General features: G+C 38.6%; 1 protein-coding gene and 1 pseudogene across 1 annotated transcript; both read right to left on the bottom strand.

The window, feature by feature from the left end:
* Window positions 1–3,992: 3,992 nt before the first annotated feature.
* Window positions 3,993–5,129, bottom strand: SPZ1 (spermatogenic leucine zipper 1). The gene has a single exon (XM_026498441.3). It carries the CDS (start codon window positions 5,106–5,108, stop codon window positions 3,993–3,995), a length of 1,116 nt encoding a protein of 371 aa, XP_026354226.2. The 5' UTR covers window positions 5,109–5,129.
* Window positions 5,130–16,011: 10,882 nt separating this feature from the next.
* LOC113254923 (60S ribosomal protein L23a-like) lies at window positions 16,012–16,467 on the bottom strand (annotated as a pseudogene).
* Between the last annotated feature and the right edge of the window lie 4,747 nt (window positions 16,468–21,214).

Below are 21,214 nucleotides of genomic sequence, written 5' to 3'. Positions count from 1 at the left end.
ACATAGATATTCAAGTACCACCTATGAAATAAAGAGTAAGCCTTAAAATATCTAGCAAAGTACTGTACACAGATGGGCTTTGTTTAGAATCCTCTAGGGGCACTTGGGTGGCACAGTGGTTAAGCGTCTGCCTTTGGCTCAGGGCGTGATCCCGGCGTTATGGGATCGAGCCCCACATCAGGCTCTTCTGCTATGAGCCTGCTTCTTCCTCTCCCACTCTCCCTGCTTGTGTTCCGTCTCTCGCTGGCTGTCTCTCTCTCTGTCGAATAAATAAATAAAATCTTTAAAAAAAAAAAAAGAATCCTCTAATTTATGTTTCTCATTCCCTGAATAACACTTCTTTTTTTTAGCATGTGGATTTTGATTCTATCTCTATTTTCCCCAATATCTATTTTGTGTGGTTTTCCAGATTATGGAACTTTCAAAAGTTTCCCCAGATTTCTATCTTTAATGCAGCACAAGAAGACTCAGTAGCTTTCATACAAGAATTATTCTTGTTATATTCTTGTACTCACAAGATCCTGCCATACGGATATTTTATTGAATCAAGTTGACAAAATTAGATAACAGAATAATAATCTCAAATGGAATATTGAGTATAATAATATTATAATTTAATATTATTTCCTAAAATTCTTTAAGTATTAGAAAAACATTTTGAAAAATAATATCCTTCAAAATTTAATAAAGGGAAAAGTTTACCAACTGCTGTACAGCAATCATATATTTAGGTTATGATTTTGATATTATAAGGAATTTCAAAAGTTTCAAATCAACAAACTCTCACCTCAAAAACTGGAAAAAGAAGAGCAAGAATAAAGTCAAAACAAGCAGAAGGAAGGAAATAATGAAAAGCAGAAATCAATAAAATTGAAAAGAGAAAAAAATCAATGAAACAAAAAACTGGTTCTTTGAGAGCTCTACACATATAAATTTGACAACTTAGATGAAATGGATCAATTCCTCAAAAGAACATGAACTATCACTATTCACCCAATAAGAAATAGAGCATTTGACTAGCTTTGTAACTATTAAGGAAATTGATTCATAATTTAAAATCTGCCTCTGAAAAACTCCAGGCCCAAATAATTTCACTGAAGAATCTCACCAAATGTTTAAAATAGAATTAACATCAATTATACACAATCCCTTCCAAAAATTAGAAGAAAAAGGAACACTTCCCAAATAATTTTATAAAGCCAGTATTACCTTAATACTGAAACCAGACAAAGTGCAAAAAAGTGGCACCTGGCTGGCTCAGTCGGTAGAGCATGCAACTCTTAATCTCAGAGTCGAGATTTTGAGCCCCACATTGGGCATAAAGTTTACTTAAAAAAAAAAAAAAAAGACAAAGTGTAAAAGAGAAAACTACAGGGGCTCCTGGGTGGTGCAGTCGTTAAGCGTCTGCCTTCAGCTCAGAGCATGATCCCGGCGTTCCGAGATCGAGTCCCGCATCAGGCTCCTCTGCTGGGAGCCCGCTTCTTCCTCTCCCACTCCCCCTGCCTGTGTTCCCTCTCTCGCTGGCTGTCTCTATCTCTGTCAAATAAATAAATAAAATCTTAAAAAAAAAAAAAGAAAGATTTTATTTATTTGACAGAGAGAGAGAGTACAACTAGGGGGAGCAGCAGGCAAAGGGAGAGGGAGACACAGGCTCCCCACTGACCAGGGAGCCCAATGTGAGGCTCGGTCCCAGGACCCTGGGATCATGACCTGGTTCAAAAGCTGATGCTTAAGTGATTGAGCCACCCAGGTGCTCCAGGTTTTGGAAACTTGATTTGAGTGCCTCAATCTTATTTGAGTTTATACATCTAGAGTTCAGTCAGTTTCTTGAATCTGTATCTGTATGCCTCTCACTAAATGAGGAGAATTTTCAGTCATATGAATACTTTCTCAGGCCACAATCTACCCCTTTTGGGGGTATCTCTGATGACACCAATGTTAGGTCTTTTGTTACCATTCCACATGTTCTTGAGAGTTATTTTTTTCCAACCTATTTTCTCTCTTGTTCAGAATGGGTAATTTCTGTTGTTTTATCTCAATTTCATGGAATTTTTCCTCTTACATCAACATTCTACTTTTGAGCACGCCCAGTGAGTTTATTTTACAACTATTTCCATTTGTTTATTCTTTATATTTTCTATTTATTTGCTAAGACTTTCTATTTTTTTCTTTTGTTTCAAATGTGTTGGTAATTGTTCAGTGACACATTTTTATAATGACAGCTTTAAAATCCTTATCTGATAATTCTAACATCTATGTCATCCCATTGTTGGCATCTGTGGCCTTTTCTCATTCAAGTTGAGATTTTACTGGTTCTTGGTATGGTGTATGATTTTTCTATATATCCTGAATATTTTAGCATTGTGTTATGAGACCCTGGATCTTATTAAATCTTCTGTTTTTGCAGGCCTTCTCTGATGCTGTGCCAGCAGGAAAAGGGTATAAGTATCTAGGTGGCCCATAAGGCCTCTAAGACATTACAGTCCACTGGAGGAGAGGGTCAGGGAGGATCACATTGTTACCATCAGGCGGATGGGACTTCAGAGTCCCCACTCTGCTTCTTCTGTACCATCCCAGAAAAAAGGGGGAGGAGTGCCTCAATACCACCAGGCAGAGGTGAAAATCTAGGCTTGCCACTCAGCATTTGCTGGTGGGGGTGAGGGTGGAAGGCATGGCATTTTCCATGCAATTTGGCTAGAGTTGTCCCCTTCCTGTCCTTTTCCTGTCTATCTCTTTCCTCATCCTTTGCCAAGGGAGAGCAAGGGAGGGGACCATTATTTTGTCTAAGTGCATTGACATTTCTGGGTTGTGGGCTCCTTAACATTCTATCGAGGATACGTGAGACAAAAAGAAAACCCAGGGAACTCAACACCATGCTGTTCCTTAAGGCCCAGGGTCTCTGGATAGTCCATCTCATTCTCTCCTCAGGGTCTTCATATGCTCATTTTGTACATAACGTCCAGGGTCTTTAGCATACTTAATGGGAGGAATAGGAAGAAATATATCTGCTGTATTTTTTCTGGAATCAGAAGTCCAATTCCCTTAATAGAAGACACTGCTTTTTCACTTGGGTAACTATTGCCCCCACCTGGAGGAAAGGGAGAAATTTTGCCAACACAGGACAAAATCTAGATATACATCTCTTCTTCTAAACCAGCTGAAGTATCCTTCCCCAAGGGCCTCTGCTGGTTGGTATGCCCACTGTTCACCAGAGGAGAAAGGGAGGAATATTATGAAAAACAGTGCTAAGGAATGGGGATATTTATGAGAAGAGAAAAACTGTTCTGGGGTGGTTTATCAGCATTTTTTTTTTTTTTTTACTTCTTTATGTCACTACTTCCCTCACTTCAGTAGATAATAGGAAAAGGAGGAGCTCCTGGGTGGCTCAGTCGTTAACTGTCTGCCTTTGGCTTGCGTCATGATCCCAGGTTTGGGGATCGAGCCCCACATCAGCCTCCTTGCTCAGCGGGGCGTCTGCTTCTCCCTCTGCCCCTGCTGGTGCTCTCTCTCAAATAAATGAATAAAATCTTAAAAAGAAATAGGAAAAGGAAACAAGCATTTAAAACATGAGTTTTAAAGGTTCACTCACAATTAAGTGTTATATACTTTTTCCTCCCAGAAATCCCCTTACGCAGTAAATGGTTAAAGGAAAAAAACTTTTCATTGTTCATTCTAGTTTATTTAGATCTTTATTAATTGGACCTGTAACTTCTCCCTCTTGGCTACAGTGTCATAGGATCTCTAATAACTACAAAAAAAAAAAAGCAAATTGCATGACAGGTTATGAAGTTGATGTTGACAACTAACGGTCACAAAACACCAAACTTACGTAACTACCGAGGTAATGAATAACATAAGTGTTAATCTTCTTGTTCTGTAGCTCGCTCTTGGATGAACCAATAGACCTGTCATAGGTTTGATGATTGAATATGCCTGGAGTTGCTGTATTACAGTTTTTGAAGAATTGCCTTTTCTTCTACTTTTGGTATTTTCTAAACTAGGCTGCTGGCTGGTCTCTTTTTTTCCACAAGCTCTCCTCTTGCAATATGAGTATTGAAGCGGTTATTAAATGCTTTCTTACTAGAAGCATCCAGGCCTCTGTAGAATTTGGCTTTTTTCTGAAATGTACCCTCTCTTTCTTGCATTTTTGTCTTATGCTCCGCTTCCGATAGCGTCTGTTTTTTCTTGTCCTGTTCCGAGTTTATCTGAATCGGCTTCTCTTGCAGAGTTCCCTCTTTCTGATCATGGAGTTCCTTGAGAAGCTCTATTCTCTGCTGTAAGATTTGACATTCATTTTCCAGCAAAGCTGCAATCAAGTGCAATGAATACGTGTCATGTTCCAGTTTCTTCACTTGTTCCTCCAGTTCATGCTTAACTGACACCTCGTGATTTGGTTGAGTTTGGAATTGTTCTCCATTTTCTCTAAGAGTTTCTTGTATATCCTTCTGAGATTTCTGATAGGATCGTATCAGTTCACTGAGCTCAGTGTGTTGCACATTCCAGTGTTCTGCTTCCTGCAGTAGCTGCTCCATGTTGTTCCTCAGTTTGATGTTTTCTTCTTGAACAGGAGGGACTCTGTAGTTTGCTTTTTCCTTACTTAGTTGAGTTTCCTTAAGGGCTCTGTTTTCTTCTGAACAATTTACCGAATCCCTTCTAAAAACGGGTACTGTGTCCCTGAAGTTCTGGTTTTCCAATATCATCTCCTCGTTTTTTGCATTCTGTTCTTTCTCTAGGTCTGAACTACCAAGCAGGTTGTTCAATAACACTTTATTTATCTTCTCAAGTTCTCTGATTTTGTCTTTAAGCTCTGAAACATCCTCAGAAATACTGGTTTCCTCAAAAGAATCTTTTGCTTCTGTAATCTTCTCTTCACAACCTGCCACGTTTTTAATAATATCTTTAATTTCTTTTAAGAGATTTTCAAACTTCTGTGTGGTCTGCTGTTGAGCCGCTTGATGGCCACTATTGTTTAGGGAAGGGAAAGAACCCCAGGAGATGGGGGGAAGTGATCCAATTTCAAATAAGGCAATGATAATCTTAGGGTCCAAAGACTCTTGATTGAGACCAGGAGTAGGCTTAAAAGTTTTGCAGAGGGTGGACACTTCCATCTCAGCTGAGTTAGCAGGACTGGTGATTAGAGCACGTGGCAAGCAGGAACACCTTAGAGATTCCGGGAAGAAAAGGTGGTAGTCTTCTGTGCATATCGGTAGAGAATGTGGAACTAAGCAGAAGTCAGAGACCAGAGTTAAGGTCTGAAAGCAAGGAGATGATGTTTAGGTGGCAGGTGACATCTCAGTCGACCTAGGGGGGAGGGAGGGTGAGAAAGGGGACCGGGCACTAGGGCTCCATCTCTTCTCCTCCAAGCTCCTGGTGTTTATTCCTAACCCTAGCAACCGGGTCTTTATTCTGTCACCGCACTCTTATAGCCTATCTCCAGCTTCTGTTTCTTTTTGTCACAATAGAAGCCTCTTAAACACCTGCCCAGTGACTCGGGACTCAAAACCAACCTTGAGTGACTCTTGCTCTTCACCCCAGAAAGATTTTATGCCAGTCCTTTCCCTCCCTACTTTTCTAGGTTTTTATTCAATTTTTTCTAACTCTATTTGGTGACTTCCCTACATCATCCCCACTACTTACAACCCCAAACTCAAAGGCAGTATGTTCTTTTTACCACCCAAGTGCATGGTGTGAGAAATCCTCCCTGGACTTTCCATAGCGGTTGGAACTTTATTGCTCCCATTCTAGGAGACATGTTGCCATGAAAGAAAGTTGTCCTTACAAAATAGAACCCAGAAAGTGCCTCATGTTTTTGTGAGTTTAGAGAAATAATGTCAGAAATCGCTCCATTCAAAAATATTTCACTGCAGTAAAAAGAGAATATCCGAATGCTTCCTTAACACAATTACAAACTGGGGCTTTTCTTTGCTTCAAATACAGGCATCCTTTAAGACAGGCATATAAACTTGCTTCTGATTTATTTACAGGTGCTATAAAATTTTAATCAACACTTTTCACAAGAATTTCCTAAAAATAGTATAGTTAATCTAAAGCATTTGAAACAACTAAATCCTATTGTGGACTATGTCTTTTTAGCCTTAGGAGTCAGGACCTTGAGAATATTAAATTCAAAGAAAACATTCCTTAAGTGAGACTTTTTCTCGGCCTTTGAAATCTTGCTAGCTAGCACTTCACTAACTACTAGTTTGCTTCCAATCTTAAGGGAAAACTCATATTCTAGTAGGTTTTGGGGGGTTTTTTGCCATAAAGAAAATAAATGTATGCTTTTTTTCTTTCATAACTACCAACTCAGTCAGCCTTTAATTTCCCTGAGTCTCATGCTCAGTCTTCCAGCCAACAGGGCTCAGAGCCCTTGCATCCTGGCTGTCCACAGATGGAGCAGCGCTGGTCTTTCTTTCCTACGTGAAGGAGTACCTCTTCTAATTCGTACAATGATACCATAAAGGCTAGCAATTACCCTTATGCTTTCATTCTGTGTCTTAAGTTCCAACTTTTGTTGCTATTTCCCCTTTGACTCAGACCATCATTTAAGATAATGTTTTAACCTTCAAAACAAGGGAAGGTTTGTTTTTTTTTTCTGAATTGGTAATTAATTTCTAGCTTTATTGCATCGTAATCAGGAAATAAAATATTTCTACCTTTTGGAATCGGTATTTTCTCTTTAGCCTTATTATCAGTGTTCATTTGTGTTTCATGGCTACTTGAAACTAAATGTATTTTCATTATCGTGTTTGTGGCTTTTGATGCTTTTGGACATAAATCTGATACTACCTTTGTTTTTAATTTTTATGGAAACTGGTTTAAAGATGGCTTGTTCAAGATACCAAGATAATTTTTTTTCATCAAAAGAGGATTTAAATATTTCCTTCTTCCTTACAAGTATAATGAATTTCAAATAATGTTTCTGTTAATTTTACTGAAATTTGAGTTTACTACAGATGCTGAAAGATATCTGGAGTGGGACACCTGGGTGGCTCAGTTGGTTAAGCGTCTGTGTTCAGTTCAGGTCATGATCCCAGGGTCCTGGGATTCAGCCCCCCCAAGCCCTAGGGCTCCTTACTCAATGGGAGCCTGCTTTTCCCTCTCCCTCTCTCTCTGCCCCCAGCTTGTGCTCTCTCTCTCTCCCTCCCTCTTCCCCTTCTCTCTGACAAATAAATAAATAAAATCTTAAAAAAAAAAAAGATATCTGGAATGGTTATCTTTTTTTTTTTTTGGACCGATATTCTCAGTGGGTAACTATGAAAATTAAACAGATTTAGATTGTCTTACAACCGCTGTCCACTAAGTTTCCAATAGCTTAATGACTTATAAAAAAGAAATGCTGAAATGAGTCAGAGAAAGACAAATACCATATGATTTCACTTATATGTGGAATTTAAGAAACAAAACAAATGAGCAAGGGGAAAAAAAATAAGAGAGAGAGAAAGACAAGCCAAGAAACAGACTCTTAACTATAGAGAACAAACTAATTATTACCAGAGGGGAGGTAAGTAGGGACGTGGGTGAAACAGGGTATGGGGATTAAAGAGTACGCTTGCTGTGATGAGCACTGGGTGTTGTATGGAATGTTGAATCACTATATTGTACCCCTGAAACTAATATTACACGTATGTCAACTCCACTGGAATTAAAATAAAATAAAACATTTTTAAAAATGCAAAAAGCTGTTCCTAAAATATTAGAAGAAAACTTGTATAGAATTTTCTCCCTCTTTAAAACCAGTTTGCCTTGGGGCACCTGGATGGCTCAGTCAGTTAAGTGTCTGCCTTCAGCTCAGGTCACGATCCCAGGGTCCTGGGACTGGGGTCCTCGGATCGAGTTCCAAATCGGGATCTCCCTCTGCGCCTCTCTCTCCCTCATGAATAAATAAATAAAATCTTTTAAAAAATGGTTACAATGATCGATAAAAAAAAAAATAAAACCAGTTTGCCTTAACAAAAGCATAAACCATATCACAGTATACATGATGTCAATCCTTGGTCATTTCATTAAGTGGTATCTGCTGGCTTCATCCACGGTAAAGTTACTCTTTCCCTTTGTAGTTAACAAACATCACAGAGAGATATTTTGACACGATGAAGTATTCTTTCTTCTCAAACTTTTGGCTGTACAGCATAATTTTAGTGTACAAAGATGGATTTTTCCTGCAACAATTATTACAGTGGTGATCTATCGGTGATTTTCTATTTCTCTCATTTCTTTTATATGTGTTGATTGGAATTAGTTTGTAACGAAGAGCTGTCTCTTTTCCTGTATTTATTTATTCATTTATTCAAATACTTGTTTATATTATGTGTGGACTCACAGATATTTATTTTATTTGGGGGGTTATAACCGAATACGATAATTTATTTTCTTGCTGTAATACATAAGAATAATTTTAATTTGACGAAAATTTTTTGGTATAATGAAGTATATTTTTATTTTGTGTAATTGTTCTAATCGTTCGTAGTTGCATTTTATTTTGAACTCAAAGCCATAGCTGATTGATTCTCACTATTTAAGGATCTTTATATTCACAAGGGAATCAAGGCAGGGTGTGATTTTAAACACAATGACTTGTATGATTGCTGTTATATGTAGTAGTGTACTTGTATGTAGCCAGTTAGAGGAAAAATTGAAAGTGTGAAATTTTTATTCAAACAAGCAAAATACAGATATAACTGGGCGGGACTATTAGCCGTGTTTCTCTGCACGGCCTCTTTTCCTGCACCTCCAGGTGGTGCTGTTGGCTTTCAACATTACAGAAGTTGCTGGCGGGGGGCCTTTTTTGTTGGTTTTTTTAGTTTTTTTTTTTTAAGATTTTATTTATTTGACAGAGACAGGCAGTGAGAGAGGGAACATAAGCAGGGGGAGTGGGAGAGGAAGAAGCAGGCTCCCAGCAGAGGAGCCTGACGCAGGGTGCTGGGATCACGCCCTGAGCCAAAGGCAGACGCTTAATGACTGAGCCACGCAGGCGCCCCGGTTTTTTGGTTTTTTTAATATCCAACTCAGAATTAGTGATACTGCAGAGACAGTCTCATCCACAGTCTTTTTTTTTCCTTCCGGAATTTGAGAGTGGTGATTCTAAGTGCCTTGGCCAGAGTGACAGCTAGCTATGATGAGACCTGGGATTAGAGCTACACTTGCAGAGGAGGCAGGTTCCGCAGATTAGGAGGCTGTGGACCAGTTTGTAAATATCTGGGAAGTGTTACATAAGAAAGAGGTCGTGTGGAAAAGCAGGTTTTCAAAGCTGCTGAGACTGGCTTGTTTTACAAGATGTTGGCAAACAAACCTCTGTAACACAAATGGCGTTTCAGATGGGCAAAAATGTGACCAGAGACTTGTAAGAATCTAACCTTTGTATTTCCCTCAGAGGAATAGCTCAGTATTTACTAATTCAATGTTGGCAGTGACTTTATAGAACGTTACTGCAAAGGACAAGATTTGACTATATATAGAAATAACAACAACAACAAAGGGCAAAACTTACATTCTGAAAACTACAAAGTATTGTTGAAAGAAATTAATGAAGACCCAAATAAATAGAAAAAAAATCTCATGTTCATGGATTTGAAGACTTGACATTGTTAAGATAGCAATACTTCCCGAATTGATCTACAGAGTCACTGCAATCTCTTTCAAACTCTCAGCTCCCTGTTGGGCAGAAATTGACAAGCAGATCCTAAAATTCATATGGAAATTCAAGGGATCCAGAATAGCCAAAGCAATCATGAAAAAGAAAAATACAGTAGGAAGACTCACATGACCCAATATATTTTTTTCAAGATTTTATTTTTATTTATTTATTTATTTATTTATTTATTTATTTGAGAGAGAGAGTGCACAAGCAGGGGAAAGGGCAGAGGGGGAAGCTGGCGCCCCACTGAGCAGGGAGTCTGATGCGGGGTCGATCCCAGGACTCAAGGATCATGACCTGAGCCAAAGGCAGACGATTAACCAACTGAGCCACCCATGTGAACCATCACATGACCTGATTTTAAGACTTACTCTACAGATATAGTAATCAAGACAGTGCGGTATTGGTGAAAGGATAGACACATAGATCAATGGAACACAATACAAAGCACTGAAGTAGACCCACACAAATACGGCCAACTGATTTGTATCAAAGATACAAAGGCAATTCAACAAATGGTGCTGGACAGAATAGATATCCATGTGCAAAAAACAATAAACGTTGATACATACCTGACATCTTATCAAAAAAATTTAACTCTTTGGAGATTAATGAATGCACTTGTTATGATGAGCACTGGGTACTGTATGGAAATGCCAAATCACTATGTTGTATACCTGAAACAAATATCACACTGTATGTTAATTAACTGGAATTTAAATAAAAACTTTAAAAAAATTAACTCTAAATGGATCACATACTGAAATGTAAAAACTAAAATTTCTAGAAGAAAACAGAAAATCTGTGTACCCTGCATTTGGTGATGAGTTTTGAGATATAATACCAAAAGCATAATGCATAAAATTGAAGTTTGATGAGTTGGAATTTCTGAAAATTAAAACTTCTCATTCAGTGAAAGACACCATGAGGTGAATGAAATGACAAGCCACAGACTGGGGGAAAATATTTGTAAATCATGTATGCATTGAAAGACCTATATCCGGAGGGCACCTGGGTGGCTCAGTCATTAAGTGTCTGCCTTCAGCTCAGGGCGTGATCCCAGGGGCCTGGGATCCAGCCCTGCATCAAGTCCCGCATCTGGCTCTCTGCTCAGCAGGAAGCCTGCTTTTCCCTCTCCCTCTGCCCCTGCCTGTGTTCCCTCTCTCGCTGTCTCTCTCTCTCTCTGTCAAGTAAATAAATAAAATCTTAAAAAAAAAAAAGACCTATATCCAGAGTATGTGTGTGTGTGTGTGTGTATGTATATATATACATATATATACACACATATACTTGAAAGCTGAGCAATATGGAAACAAACAACCCAATTTAAAAATTGGACAAAATATCTGAACAGAACATTTTAGCAAAGATGGAAATAAGGATGGCAGGGAAGGCATGGATATAAAAAGATGCTCAATATCATTTGTCATTAGGGAAGACAGATTGCAAAACAATGAAATGACATGACATACCATTAGAATATTAAAACACGCACACACAACCTGACAATACCAAATGCTGTCAAAGATTTGGAACAAGGGGACTATCTTTCATTGCTGGTAAGAATGTGAAAATAATACAGGCACTTTGGAAGACAATTTCCCAGTTTCTTTTAGTGCTGGCGTAGACTTATCAAAATAACATAGCAATCATGCTCCTAGGTGTTTACCCAAGTGATCTGAAAATTTATGTCTACACAAAAACCTGCATATGAATGTTTATAGCATCTTTATTCATAAACACCCCAAATTGGAAGCAACCAAAATGTCCTTGAATAGGTGAATGGATAAACTGTGGTATACATGATGGAAAACTATTCAGCAAGAAAAAAAGGAACATACTATTCATCCACACAATAACATGGATGAATCTTAAATGTATTTTGTTAATTGATAAAAGAAAAAAACAGTCTGGAAACACTACATATTGAATCATTCTGTTCATAAGACATTATGGAAAAGGCAAAACTATATAGGGTGGAAAACAGCTCAGTGGATTCCAGGGATTAGAAGAAGAAGAAGAAGAAGAAGAAGAAGAAGAAGAAAAAGAAGAAGAAGAAGAAGAAGAAGAAGAAGAGGTTAACTAGGGAAAGCACAGGGTATTCTTTAGGGTAATGGAATTAAACTGTATGGGAATATGACCGTATGGATTTGTCGAAACCCGTAGAACCTATATCAGAAAGAGTAAGCCATAATGTATGAAAAGTTTAAAAAATCAATCAGGAGTTCAAAGAACACGAGGGTTGAAATTCAGATTGAAACAATGCTTAATGACTTGCCTCCAAAAAGAAGAGTATGGGAAGGGAGAATAAAAGTAACCTTACATTGGAGAGACCTGGCAAACGCTATCTGGGCTGTTACCATCAGCACCGAGTCATGGCAACAGCATGTACCCCTGATGTAATGAGAATGGACATTTATCTCTGTGATCTTCCTCCTCCAAACCCATTAGCCCTAGTCTAACCACAAGGAAACATTAGACAAAAAACAAATTGAGACACAATCGCAAAATACCTGACCAGTTCTTCAAAACTATCATACTCATAAAAAGCAAGGAAAATCTGAGAAACTGTCACAGACCAGAGTAGACTAGGAAACATGATAACTAAATGTAATGTAGCAGTCTGGATGTGACTCTGGAAAGAAGAAGGACATCAAGGAGAAAAAGGTGAGATCCAAATGAAGTGGTAAGTTTAGTTAACAGTAACGCACCATTGTTGGTTTCTCAGTTGTGGCAAATGTGCCATAGTAACGTAAGATGTTAACAATAAGGAAACTGGATGAGGGATATATAGGAACTCTCTGAATTGTCTTTGCAACTTTTCTTTCTTTTTTTTTTTTCTTTTTTTTTTTAGAGAGAGAGAGAAAGAGAGAGCACGTGAGGAGGAGCAGAGGTTGAGGGAGAGAGAAAAAATCTTAAGTAGGGTCCACACCCATGGCAGAGCCCCACACAGGACTCAGTCTCACCACCCTGAGATCACGACCTGAGCCGAAATCAAGAGTCAGATGCTTAACTGACTGAGGCACCCAGGCTTCCTGCAACTTTTCTCTAAATCTAAAATTTCACTCAAAAATTAAAAAGGTTATTTTTTAAAAGTTAGTCAAATTCCTTACTTGGCAACACTGGTAATAACACTTGCCAATAAGGTAGAGTGTGATTTCAATTAATTATGGAAGTGAAGTTTTTGTGTTGCTTGATATTTATGTCTTCCTCTCAACCCTGTATAAGTGAAGGGTGTAGAACAGATGTCAAAAGGACACAGAGCTAGCTTGAAGGAGTTCCCACAGGCAAATATGGGACGTTGAATGCAACATAAATAATGGTTTCAACAGAAATGACCAATAGACTAAAATAAGAATCCATGAGTCCATACAAATATAAATAGATAGATGATAGATATGTGGTTTAAATGGCTAGAAAATATAAGTGAAGAACAAACTCTTCCTTATGATAGAATGGCAACTGGAAATGCAAAAGTAATGATGGGATTAGAAAATCACCATTTAGCAGCCACCATAATAACCCTTGTTTCAACCAAAGATCATCAATGTATGATTAAAACTAATGGGTGAAAATTTGATGAGAAACCCAATATTGACATAATCTCCAAGCATTTTTCCAAAAATAGTTATTAATAGCAAGAGGACAAAGAGTAACTTCACAGTGGAGAAACCAGACAGCCACCACCCCAACCAAGTGATTAAAGTTAGTATCACCTGTAATGGGACAAATAAAATTTTCCACCCCCCATCCAGGGTGGACTGAGAAAGACACAACATCACTTTTGTAGCATTCATGGCCAAAAATACATCATCTGAAACTAAACAAGAGAAAACATCAGAAAAACAAAAATTGTGGGGTATTCTATAAAATAACTGAACTTACTCTTCAGAAACGTAAGATCATAAAAGCAAAGAAAGACTGAGGACCTGTTCAAAGGACATCAAAAAAAGTATGACAACTTAATGCAACATGTGAGCCTTAATTTTTTAAAAAATTACCTTTGAAAGACATTATTGGGTCAATTAAATTTGAATACAGTCTGTAGATTGGAACCCAGACATCAGTAATTTTTAAAGCTCCCCATTCGATTTCCATGTGCAGCCAAGTTTGAGAATCAGTAGGGTCCTTCTTCTGGGTTTTTTTTTTTAAGTGAATAAATTTGTTTATTTTTCACTTATTTACATGTTTTAAATAAAAAATTGTATATATTTAAGGTGTGCAACATAATTATTTGATATATATACCTAATGAAATTATTACTATGAAATTATTACTAGTCAAGCTAATATAGTTAGCATTTTGTGTGCATGATTAGCAATGTATTCTCCTAGCATATTTTCAGGGTTCAATACGGTGTTATCAAGTAAAGTCATCATGCCTGTACATTAAGTCTCGACTTTTTCATCCTGGTATCAGTTAGAACTCACGGTTTGCTCAGTATGACCAAACAGTTTCCAATTCCTGCATAGTGTCTGAGGATCCCTAGGATGCTCTGAAGACAGATAGATGTCAAGATGACATGCTATAAACCTAACATTGGCATGCTTTTATGGTAATTAATAAAACTAACGAGGACATAACTGCATTTAAAGAATTGCAGGGCACTTAAATGATGTAAATAATTAATCTTCCTTCACTATGATGTTTTTTGGTCATCTATTCTGCCTTGTTTCCTAATTTCTAAAGACAAACTTCTATCTCTAAAGTGAAAAGGGCAAGCAATGAAATTGATTGGAGAACAAGGTTAAGAAGAACCCAAGTCACTTGTCTCTAGGTGTCAGACTTCAGTTCTCTTGTCTATCAGACCTAACATCTTCACCTTCCTTTCTCCTGTACCTCCTCTGGACCTAGGATGCCAGGATTTTTACTCCCTGAAAGACCAGGCTTTTTACTGGCTACATTGTACTATGTACACTAAAAAAGAACATTGCATCCTCACCCATCTTCCAACTAATGCCCTACCTCTCTTCTCTTTCCAAGCAAACAGTTGAACACTACGTCCGTTTCCTTATTCCTGCTCACTCTTCAAATCACTAGGATCTATCTGCCTTCTTGACCCAGAACTTCGAGAAATTCCTCAAAGACCTCTTTGCTGAGAAGTCCGAAAGACAAGTTTACATCTTTATTGACAGTCCTCTCAGCAGCATTTTACACTCTTGGCTATTCTAGACATTCAGACCCAGAACAAACTTTGAAGTCAGACAGCCTGAGTTCCAAACCTGGCTTAGCCACTTACTAGTCCTGCAAGCTTGGCTAGTTACCTAATCTCATGAATTCCCAGTTTCCTCAACTGCTCCGTGGGGATTGTGATCATATGTGCACATGAGACAGGATATTGTAAGCACTGAGCACAGCATCTGCCTGGCACTCAATAAGCATTCAGTGAATTGTGACTTTATTTTCCTTTTTGTTCTTTCATGGCCCCAACTTCCCTGATTTTCTGCTTCATTCTTGTCACTTACTCAGTCCTTTCTATGTGCACAGCTTTCTAGATTCCCAGGAATATGCCTTATCCTTGCAAAGCCACCTTTGAATATCTCCTTCCCCAGTGTTTCCATTTAAATTTTTTGGTCAGCTTCTCATTAGCTACAGCTGGTATAGCCACCTCAGACAGCTGCCATATCAAACAGTTGCTGCTAATAGTTTTATGATAAATGCCTTGGGGATAGGACTGTTCTCACACTGGGAGCTCTTAAGTGAAGCAAAGACAAGTATTGAGAATGGAGCATTTTGGGAACTTCTAGATAGATCAAATAGTGGCAATTCTACTGGGGCTTGGGCTTTTTCGGGAGCTCCAAACCTATTCTGCCCCATGTGGTGGCTGCTAGGTTGCTGGTTTTCATAGCTACTCAAACTGTGAGGCTACTCCAGAGCTGGGGAGAGGAGGATGAGAGTGGAGCAACTTAACACACCACAAATCTCACTATTCTTACTAAGATTCAGTTGTTTTCTTTTTTTTCAAGATTTTATTTATTTATTTTAGAGAAAGAGAGCAGGGGGAGGAGCAGAAGGAGAGGGACAAGCAGACTCCATGCTGAGCACAGAGCCTAGGGCAGGGATCTATCCCACAACCCTGAGATCATGACCTGAGCCAAAATCAAGAGTAAGATGATTAACCAACTGAGCCACACAGGGACCCCGAGTTGTTTTTCTTGCAAACCCAGGAATAAACCCACAACTATGTGGTCAATTAATCTTTGACAAAGCAGGAAAGACTATCCAATGGAAAAAAGAATGTTTCTTCAACAAATGGTGTTGGGAAAACTGGACAGCAACACATGAAAGAAAGAAACTGGACCACCTCCTTGTTTTTTTGTTTGTTTGTTTTTGGTGAAAAAAATTATATTTAGATTTAGTTGGCTGGACTCAGTTTAGATAACCCCAATTTTGTTGGCAACATCCAAAGCTTCATAGTCAGGAGCCAGTCAAACATATGCCTTCTTCTCCTCTATGAGGCCTGATCAAGATGTTGACCTTGGCCACATCAATATCATAGAGTTTCTTCACGGCCTGTTTGATATGGTGCTTGTTTGTCTTGACATCCACAATGAACACAAGTGTGTTGTTTTCTTCATGGCTGACTCAGTGGTCAGCAGGAACCTGATGATGGCATAGTGATCAAACTTGTTTCTCCTGAGGGTGCTCTTTCAAGGATATTTGGGCTGCCTTTGGAGACGTAGTGTCTTGGGTAGTCAGAATGTAGGTGACATGCGGATCTTGTTTTGTGTGTGACTTTGGACGTCTTTCAACACCACTTTCCTGGCCTTCAAAGCCTTTGCTTTGGCTCTGGGAAGGGCAGGGGCTTCCTTCTCTGCCTTCAGTGCCATATTCGTGAAAGGGATTGCCTTGGTTTTTTTGTTTATTTGTTTGTTTTGTTTTTTTTTTTATAGTAATCTCTGTTCCCAACCTGAGGCTCAAATTCACAACCCCAAGATCAGGAGTCCCATGGTCTACTTACTGAGCCAGCCAGGTACCCCCTGGACCACTTTCTTACACCATACACAAAAGAAAATTCAAAATGGTTTATGGCCTAAATGTGACACCTGAAACCATAAAAACCCTAGAATGGAACACAGGTAGTAACTTTTTTGACATTAGCCATAGAAACTTCTTTCTGTATATGTCTCCTGATGCAGGGAAAACAAAAGCAAAAATAAACCATTGGGACCAATCAAAATAAAAAGCTTCTGCACAGCACAGGAAACAACCAACAAAACTAAAAGGCAGCCTATGGAATGGGAGAAGATATTTGCAAATGACATACCTGATAAAGGGTTAGTATCCAAATCTATAAAGAACTTATCAAACTCAACATCCAAAACACACACAATCCAATTTAAAAATGGACAGAAGACACGAACAGATGTTTCTCCAAAGAAGACATCCAGATGGCCAACGGACACATGAAAAGATGCTCAACATCACTCATCATCAGGAAAATGCAAATCAAAATTACAATGAGATATCACCTCACACCTGTCAGAAATGACTAAAAGAGACAACAGGTGTTGGTGAGGCTGTGGAGTATTGGAACACTGCTGCACTGCTGGTGGGAATGCAAGCTGGTGCAGCCACTATGGAAAACAGTATGGAGCTTCCTCAGAGAGTTAAAAATAGAGCTAGCCTATGATCCAGTGATTGTACTTCTGGGTATTTACCCAAAGAATGCAAAAACACTAATTCAAAGGGATGCGTGCACCCCTATGTTTATAGCAGCATTATTTACAATAGCCAAGATATGGGAACAGCCCAAGTATCCATTGATTAATGACTGTATAAAGAAGGTGTAGTGTATGTATATACAATGAAATATTATTCAGCCACAGAAAAGAATGAAATCTTGCCATTTGCAACAATATGGGTAGAGCTAGAGAGTATAATGCTAAGCAAAATCAATCAGAGAAAGACAAATACCATAGGATTTCATTCACATATGAAATTTAAGAAATAAAACAAACGAGTAAAGGGGGAAAAGGAGAGAGAGACAGGCATCTCAAGAAACAGATTCTTAATTATAGAGAAGAAACTGATGGTTACCACAGGGGAGGGTGGTGGAGAATAAGTTAAATAGGTGATAGGGATTAAGGAGGGCACTTATCGTGATGAACACCGGTTGATGTATTAAAGTGTTGAATAACTATATTGTATTCCTGAAACTAATATAACACTGTATGTTAACTAATCGGAGTTAAAATAAAAACTTAAAAAGTTAAAAAAAAAAGATGCAGTTGTTTTCCTTGAATGAATGCTCTTTGGGTTCTCACAAGCCTTTGGTTAACTTTCAGAGTTTGGCAATTCTTTGCAAGTAATCTTGTTGCTTACATAATGGAGTGGATTTTCAGAGGTCCTTATTCTGCCATTCTTAATCCAAAACAACTCACCATCTTCTCTCTAAGCCCCAAACTGCCCTTCCTGTTTGGTTTCTTGTCTCCTTAAATGGTACCCACAGAGCTTCATGAACCAGCAATCTGGAAATAATCTTTGACTCCTCTCTTTCTCTCCCTCCCTCTTTGGATTCAATCAAATACCAAATCCCAACCATTCCATTTCCTAAATCTCTCTCAATCTTCCATCTCTTTCTTCTCAATCCCTTCCTCATCTACCAAGGTCCCATTACCATCATCTCTCCCTTTAACCCCTGTCTCTAACGGGTTTCCTTCCTCTCTCTATTCTCCATTACAGTCAGTCATAGGGATCATTAGAAAATGCAGAAGAGTGGAGGATAAGAGTTCAGGCTTGGGACACAAGTTGACATGGGATCCTATGTCAACTTTGCTATATACTAGCTCTGGGTCCTTGGTCAAATTACTTATTCACTCTGTGACTCAATTTTCTAATCTATAAAACTGAAATCATATTAGTTCTTAGCTCTTAGGATATTCATGAGGATCAAGTGAGAAAATCCTGGTAAAGGTTGTATTACATTGTCTGACATGTAGTAAGGCTTCCACATATGATACTAATAAAATAGACCAAAGTCTCAACGCTTTAACATGACTTATAATGTACAATAGCATCCCCGGGGGGTTTACCCTTCCAACAGCTTCTCCCAATTTTGGAGCCATTAGAAATTTCATTTCCTCATATGTATGAGAACATAGTATGTTCATTCTCAGGTCTCAGCTCTTAGCTCTCAGCCTTCAAACATACTGTTCTCTGCCTGAAACATCTGCAGTTTCTCCAATATACTAGACATGATTCTGGCTCAGGGCCTTTGCACGGGCTATTCTGTCTTCCTGGGAGGATCTCTCTGAGATCATCATTCCCTTGCTCCACTCATGTCTCTCTGCCCACATGTCATCTCCTTAGTGCCTTGTCTGATCACCATAGGGAAAGTGGTGCTCCCATGATTACTGCTTTTCATTATTTAGTTGGCCTTTGTAACCCTTATCCCTGCCTCGTATTAAATGATCACTTTCTTTATTACTTACCTGGGGTTTTTTTTGGTTCGAATGTTAGGTCTGCAAAGGCAAGAATTTTGTCTTGTTCTTCATTGTATCTCTAGTACTTATAAATTCCTGACTCATGAAAGACACTTACAAATGTTTGTGGAATGTATGAATAAATGTGAAATCTTGGTGAGTTTGCCTGGTAAGATACTTGATGAAGCTATACTGAGACACAGATAAGACATAGATATTATTTTAGATACTTGAAATGACCTCCTAGGACCAGATATTGGACCAGTGACAGACCCAGGTTCACTTTAACATATCTATTCCATTAAAATAAGAGGAAGAAAATTCCAGGTGGAATCAGTATCAGTAACAGTAGAGGCTTTCACTAGTTTCAAAGGATGGACCAAAAGACCTATCTAGGATTAGTAAAGCTCTTTGAAGTTTTGTATTATTACGGTTCTTCCTGGGGTTGGTTGGACATTCCCTGGCTATCAAAAAATTATTATCTTTTTTTTTTAAAGATTTTTATTTATTTATTTATTTGACAGAGATAGAGACAGCCAGCGAGAGAGGGAACACAAGCAGGGGGAGTGGGAGAGGAAGAAACAGGCTCATAGCAGAGGAGCCTGATGTGGGGCTCGATCCTAGAACGCTGGGATCACGCCCTGAGCCGAAGGCAGATGCTTAACCGCTGTGCCACCCAGGCGCCCCAAAAAATTATTATCTTTTGATACACACTCATTAATGTATGTCTGGAACTAGGCATTTGTGTCTTCTCCCTAGAGCTCATTCTGCAGTACATGCAGGTAGTCAACTGTCATGACCTTTGTTATCATGAAGAGAAATCTGGGTTTCATAAGATCTGTGTTTTCTTTGTTTCATCCTCCGTCTCCTGCATTTTCTGCCTGTAGAATTTTACCTACTTTATAGCTGAGATTTCTGTTTTCTCTCTTCCCATTCTTAATCTTCCTGAAAAAGCTTCATGGGAAGAATGCTGCCTTTCTGCTCAAGAGTTTATTAAGTACATCAGCTTGCTGATGCAAAGTTTTGTATTCATTTTCCAGTAGAGTTTTGGCTTAAAGCAGTGAGTAAGATTTGTGTTCCAAGTTCTCTGTTTTCCAGCCCTTGCCGAGCTAGCAATTCAGCTCTCAGTTTGGATTGGAAATGGCCTTTATCTTTTTCAACTATCGTTAACAAAAGTTCCCTTCGTGAGCCATCTATCATCTGTTTTTTAACTTCTCAGTCTGGTCACCTGCCAGCTATTTCAGCTGCACAGTGCCATTACTCAAACCTTGAATTTCATTTTCTTTGTGAGCAAGGGCACTTGCTATGTCTTTTGGAAATCTCTGACAGTGTTTGATGAGATCACTGAGCTCATTTCAGCCTTTAGCTTCTAGATGCAAGTATCCAAGTCTCTGAAGTCCAATGTATTCTTTTTAACCCTTTGGAATGCAGGTCTTGTCCCTTTACTTAAACTTACTTCTTTAAAGGCTCCTTTCATCTCCGTAAGTTTGCAAAAGCCCTTGTAAAAACCAGTGATATTTTCACTGAGATTTTGCATTGTAATATTTTATCCTGGTTCTTTACATTCCTGTTTTGGGGGGACCTAAAATAACAAGTGGATTTACCACTGACATTTGATTTGCTCCATCAGGCCCTCTGATTTCATCTCTTTTTTTTTTTTTTTTTTTTTACTCACTCACTACTTTGGACTTTGGGATAGAAATGGCCCTGGGATACAATACTATGTGTTATGAGTATATCTTGACCACCACCTGCCCAGTCCCTTTGTCAAACCATCACCAAATATTCTTAATTTGAGTGTACCATCTATTTTCTTCTGGGACTATGGCTAATACAGCTGGTTCCTTAAGTGAGATTGTACATGAAAGTGAAGTTAATGTAGGCCTCAATTTCTTAACCCCCTTCCTCAAAGTGATTCTTATTTGCATCTTGGGTTCCTTAGACAACTTCTTGGTAGCTTTCATGATCTACTGATAATCTGATAACTCTCTGAGAATTCCTTTTTCCCCCAAGAAATTTTTAAATTTCTGCAGAGTGTGCTGCCAGTCACTTCATATCTTTGTCTTGTTATGGACAGAAACATTCCTCCTAAAGAAAAATGCCAAAGTAATTACTTCCTAGTAAAGTGTTTATAGATTCCCAAGGCACTTAT

The sequence above is a fragment of the Ursus arctos genome, unplaced genomic scaffold (genome assembly GCF_023065955.2).
Source record: "Ursus arctos isolate Adak ecotype North America unplaced genomic scaffold, UrsArc2.0 scaffold_5, whole genome shotgun sequence".
NCBI classification, from domain to species: Eukaryota; Metazoa; Chordata; class Mammalia; order Carnivora; family Ursidae; genus Ursus; species Ursus arctos.
The sequence above is the reverse complement of the archived record's forward strand: the minus strand, read 5'-3'. Positions and strand labels throughout refer to the sequence as shown.

Bases quoted from the DNA above. Each gene is read 5' to 3' on its own strand.
- SPZ1 (XM_026498441.3), bottom strand. From the start codon at position 5,108: ATGGAAGTGTCCACCCTCTGCAAAACTTTTAAGCCTACTCCTGGTCTC.